At 34.1% G+C, this 5,602-nt stretch overlaps 1 protein-coding gene across 1 annotated transcript; it reads left to right on the forward strand.

The window, feature by feature from the left end:
* The first annotated feature begins 210 nt into the window (after positions 1-210).
* LOC109693330 (lysozyme C) lies at positions 211-5,320 on the forward strand. Its single transcript, XM_020174579.2, has 4 exons — positions 211-455; positions 1,783-1,947; positions 3,665-3,743; positions 4,456-5,320. Exons 1-4 carry the CDS (start codon positions 323-325, stop codon positions 4,520-4,522), a joined length of 444 nt encoding a protein of 147 aa, XP_020030168.1. The 5' UTR covers positions 211-322; the 3' UTR covers positions 4,523-5,320.
* Positions 5,321-5,602: the final 282 nt, after the last annotated feature.

Below are 5,602 nucleotides of genomic sequence, written 5' to 3' on the forward strand. Positions count from 1 at the left end.
ATAATAAAATAGTGATGTTTTGAAAATAGTGATGTTTCCCAATTCTTTCTGAGCCAAGGCTTTCAACAGTATAATTTCATCATTTTCCTATATTTTCGTTTTTAGAACACTGGTTTTCTCTCTTCAAATGTTAAAAAAAAATTTAGTGAAGTTGGTGGATCAGTAAGCACATTTTGCATTGCACCAGTCCAAAAGGTGGAACTCCCAAAACCACAAGAGAAAGAAGGAAGTTAAAAGATGTTAAATCGGCCATAGCTTACCCTAGTCAGCCTGGTGGTCTAGCTTACCCTAGTCAGCCTGGTGGTCTGGCTTCCCGGTCAACATGAAGGTGCTCCTTATTCTCAGTCTTCTTCTTTCTGTCACTGTCCATGGCAAGATCTATGAACGGTGTGAATTTGCCAGAACACTAAAAAGAAATGGAATGGATGGCTTCAGGGGAGTCAGCCTGGCAAACTGTAAGTCTACTCCCTTTCATACCTCTAGATAGTTAGCCACACAAGGAACAGGGACTAGGAGGAATGGATGACCAGAAGGGGCTTTGAGTGATAGACAGTTTTAGTTCTTTGTGAGTATACTCACAGTGTTTTAAAATGTCAGTTTGGTCCTTTAAAATCAGAGATACCTCATGAAAGAATAAAGGCTTGGGAGGGGAAAATTCTATATGATTCTAAGTCAAACAGTGACTGATGTACTTTTTTAGTGCTTCTAGGTTGACCAGTTGCCTCAGACTCAATGGCCTATGTTAGCTGAGTAAAATACATGTTGGAGGACCTGCTTGGATTTTATGCTGTTATACCCCAGTGTGATACAGTATTTTTCTTAAATTCTGCTGCCATGCCAGGAGATTTTTAACAGGAAAATGCATGAAATGTTTTATTATTATCATTCACTCTAGGCTGACTTATTTTCATTCTTTCCATTTAGTTGAAAATGTGCCATGAGAATTACTTTACAGATTATTCCATATATGTCAATGTTATCACTCATTTTTCAGATTAAATTCAGACATTTCCCCCTCAATAACTATTTTTGAATGAATAAGTAAATAGATTAATGGGTGGATAAAATCACAGTATAGCCTTTCCAATTCTATAATTCTTGCTTTCAAGATTTTAATTAGCCAGGTGTGGTGGTCACTTCCATAATCCCATTACTGGTGGTGGGGGGGGGATGCTGAGGTAGGAGGGTTGCCAGTTAAATGTCACCTCAAACATAGCAAGACCCTGCCTGAAAAAAAAAAGAAAAAGGATTATAAATTGACATGTAACCTCGAGTATTATAAGAACATCTTTTTCAGAAAAATCCTTATTTTTTCTAATGGAAAATGTTTTTTCCATCAGACTATGTTCTATGAACTTACCAAATCCTATCAACAACTGTTGACTTTGCATTCTAGGTTGAATGTTTCCTAAGGGGGGGGGGAATGGTAAAAAACAATGAAAGAAAGAGCTTAACAGCTGTTTTATCTTAGTATAACAAATTGATTTGCTCTATAAAGGGATTCTCTTAAGGGTCCTTTAAAATAAGGGGTTGAGCAGTAATCTCATCTACTTGGAAGTCTGAGGCAGAAGGATAACTTCATCCCAGAAAACTATACTGGGCAAGTTAATGAGATCGTGTCTCAGAACAACAAAACCACTATTGTATTAAAATATTTTATCAGTTAAATACATCTTTGTACTTGTAAAATAAATCACTAATGAAATACAATTAGCCAAATGCAGGGTATATAGTATAAGCCATTTAGAGTTGCTGTTTGTTACTAAAATAATTTCTTTTCAGGGGTGTGTTTGGCCAGATGGGAGAGCAGTTATAACACACGAGCTATTAACTACAATCCTGGAGACAAAAGCACTGATTATGGGATATTTCAGATCAACAGCCGCTACTGGTGTAATGATGGAAAAACCCCAGGAGCAAAAAATGCCTGTGGCATACAATGCAATGGTAAGACAAGATAGGAGTGATGACACAGGATGCTCTGGTTAAATCTCACAAGAGTAGAGATCCCGTGTTTATGACATGCCCTTGAAGGATGCATCAGGAACCTAGAAAAACTCTATCTTAACTTCTAGAAAGTCATTATAACCAGCTTCGAAATTAGATAAGAACCTGGATTCCATGCCAAGCACACACACAAAAAGTGGTATCACAAAAAAATTGGTGTTTTTGATATATAAACGTTCTGGAATGATCTATTAACTTATTATAAACAGCCTTATTAATGCTTTTCTAGAAGAATGCCAACCTACCTTTAGACATGGTTAAGGATGATTTGGTTGTGTGGTCCTTTTTGATTGATAGTTTTACTTTTTATGAAATGTTCTAAACATAGAAAATTAGATATTAGTACAATAAACAGCTGTATAACTGTGCACCTTTAAATTATTAACATTTTGCTATAGTACCATATGCTTCTTCTGTTTAGTGTTGCTAAAATAAAAATTATTACTAAAGATAATTTCCTTTAAAGTTTTATATATATATATATATATAACTTTTATCTGCTGATAGATGGTAAAGTAAATTATAAACATATTTAATTTGTAAAGTATTTAGCTTGTATCTCCAAATATATAGTTTTCAGATAATCATTATCACATCTAACAAAGTAATCTATGAATTTATTTATTTAGGGTGAAACTAATTTTTTAACAAGAAAGAGAACACACAACATTAACTACATGTTTAAGGCATGGAATTGGTAGAACCTGAACTCATGTTACAATAGAAGTAACATATAAATCATGTAATTTGATCTTGCTGTTTTTTCAGTGCTGGGGATCAAACTCAGGTTTTGTGCAGTAATCTGCCACATAGCTATGTTAATTTCAGCCCTGTTAAATTTTTAATGGTAAAATTCCTGAGAAAAGATTGATTTTGGAAAATTCTCTTTAATATAGTTAATGTACTTTTTCAATTAGTTTGTATCATATTATAATCTGTTACTTGAATAAAGTTTACACAATACAAGTAAGAAAGAATGGAACCCAAAATCTTAGTACCTAGAAATTTATAACCATTGGTAACTTTTGATATATGATCTTTTAGAATTTATATCAAGTATGCATATAAATGTAAAGTTATAACATTCCCATATGCATGCATGTGCAAACATGTAAACAGTGTATTTTATAAAAATTAAATTTTATTACTTCTATATTGATAAACACAAATCCATATTATCATTTTAAAGGATTAATGAAATTCCACTGAATATTGTATAATCTACTGTTTCTATTCGTTATGATTAAGCACTTACATTGTTTCTATTTTTGCCTTTTATGAAATTGCTATGAACAGCTTTATGCATACATGTTTTGGAAGATTTCATATTACTTTGTTAGGATACATTTTCAGTTGTAGAATTTCTAAGTAAAAAATTACTAGACATGTTTTTTTGTTTTTTTTTACAGTGTTGGGTATAAAAGAGAACCTTCCATCATGTTGGTTAATAATTCCAGAGCTTGTAATGACTAGTATATGAGAAGTAAAATGTTTTGTATCATGTCAAAATGGTAGAATGAAGAGATGATTTCTTCAACAATCACAGATATACAAACTCTTGGAAAATAACTTTCTAGTATTCTTTCGTTGGTGAACCAAAGCAGCTGACTAAATCTAAATGGAAAATCATTTCCATTCCTTACCTCCTCTCTTTCAGCTTTGTTGCAAGATGACATCACTCAAGCCATAGCTTGTGCAAAGAGGGTCGTCAGTGACCCACAAGGCATTAGAGCATGGTATGTTTTAAGTGTTAAAAGGGAAAACTAGCCGGGTGCCAGTGGCTCACACATGTAATCCTAGCTACTCGGGAGGCAGAGATCTGGAGGATTGTGGCTCGAAGCCAGCCAGGAAAATAGTTTGCAAGACCCTATCTCAAAAAAACCCAACACAAAAAAGGGCTGGAGTGGCTCAAGGTGTAGGCCCTGAGTTCAAACCCCAATACCAAAAAAAAAAAAAAAAAAACCCAGAAAACTTTATCCAATTGGTGATATGTTCAGGGAAAGTATTTTCAGAGATCAAACTATTATTCTGAGAATTGAAAATTGCAGCTTTGGGCCTACAAAAGACAATGTACTACCTCCACCCTTGAAAAAACAATTACTGTAACTGATCAGAATGTTATACTTTTACTCCTGGAATTAGTTTAGTGGATATCTTAGGTTTTTAAGATTTTCTGCACTCTACTTCTTCCTTGTGATATCTTGTACTATTGCAGAATAAGTAAATGTGCCATTCACATAACTCAACATTTATGTTCAGCATTCTGTGTTCTACTAAGGGCTTTGGGGAGAAGCAAAGTACTTTGGAGAAATAATCTTTGTTTAATTAATATCTGTAGCCCATATTCTATTTATTGATTAAATACTTCATGCCCCCAAAGGACATGAAGTATGTATATTACATGAGACATGTTCTAACCTTTTCTCTATATGTTTCATTTCTCTCTAGGGTGGCATGGAGAATTCATTGTCAAAACCAAGATCTCACTCAGTATATTCGGGGCTGTGGCGTGTAACGGCAGAATTTTCCTTCTTCAGCTCATTCTTCTCTTTTTCACATTATGGGACTGGTAGTTCAGTGAAAGGTCACACTGCCATTGTGTCCCCTTCAACAAATAGTATTTTTATAGAAGCAGGAGCGAGTACAGCCTTTCTCCCAAGAGTCTTACTGTTCACTAGTGAGTTTATTATTTGATACTAATACTACATTTTTCAGTCTACCCATAGTATTAATCCTGGTGAAAATTTATTTTTACCTGGATTATCAAATACATCTCCAGTAAAATCAGTTCTTTGTCAATGAAATAAACCAGATTTAATCTAGATATTAAGCTGTCCAGTTTTACATAAAAATATAACAAGGGATTTTCTTGAATTGATATTAGGTAAAATGCCAACCATATAGGCATCTGATGCCTGCATCTGTTCAGTCCTCTCCAAAAACAGTAAAAATAACAACTCTATTGGACAAGATAAAAATTTTAAGGAAGTAGAGTTTTAAAATGGTTGGAAATGGAGACTGTTTTCATGAAGTGTATGACCTTTGGTTTTAACATTTTCTTAGAAATGATGTATTTATAGTACTTTAAAGGTAGATTTATCAATCTCTTTTAACCCTTGGAAGAACGCTTACAATGCATCTTGCTAAAGAGGAAGGCATTAAGGAGGGATTAATAAGCTGTTGTTTTTTAATTTTGTTTACATTGATTCATGCATTTCAGCTAAATCAGAGACAGGTTAACTTCTATTGTAATTAATCACAGGAGTAAAGTTTTGCAGACTGTAGTTGTAATAAATACACACCTAACCATTAATGCACACCTTGTCTTTGTTTATACATGTCTTTCTCTGGGGGAAAGTTACATAAATATATGAAAAAAAGACGTGGCATTCTTAGTATCTTCTACACTGTTACCTGCACATAAACATATGGCTGTTGCTACTAGAGAAAAACCCACAAGCATGCTGACAAATCTCACTTCAATTCATAGTCACAAATCTCAGATGGGCCTTTAGGTCAGTGTGGCCATCCAAGTCACTTCCCTGCAATCCTTCCTCAGCTAAAATTGTGCCCCTAGAACTTCTCCCATGACTCC

The sequence above is a fragment of the Castor canadensis genome, chromosome 8 (genome assembly GCF_047511655.1).
Source record: "Castor canadensis chromosome 8, mCasCan1.hap1v2, whole genome shotgun sequence".
In the NCBI taxonomy this organism is placed as follows: Eukaryota; Metazoa; Chordata; class Mammalia; order Rodentia; family Castoridae; genus Castor; species Castor canadensis.

Excerpts from the sequence above, each read along its gene's own strand:
- LOC109693330 (XM_020174579.2), top strand. The coding sequence starts at position 323 with ATGAAGGTGCTCCTTATTCTCAGTCTTCTTCTTTCTGTCACTGTCCAT. Across the intron at positions 456-1,782 it reads GGGAGTCAGCCTGGCAAACT|GGGTGTGTTTGGCCAGATGG; the intron begins GTAAGTCTACTC and ends ATTTCTTTTCAG. Across the intron at positions 3,744-4,455 it reads CCACAAGGCATTAGAGCATG|GGTGGCATGGAGAATTCATT; the intron begins GTATGTTTTAAG and ends ATTTCTCTCTAG.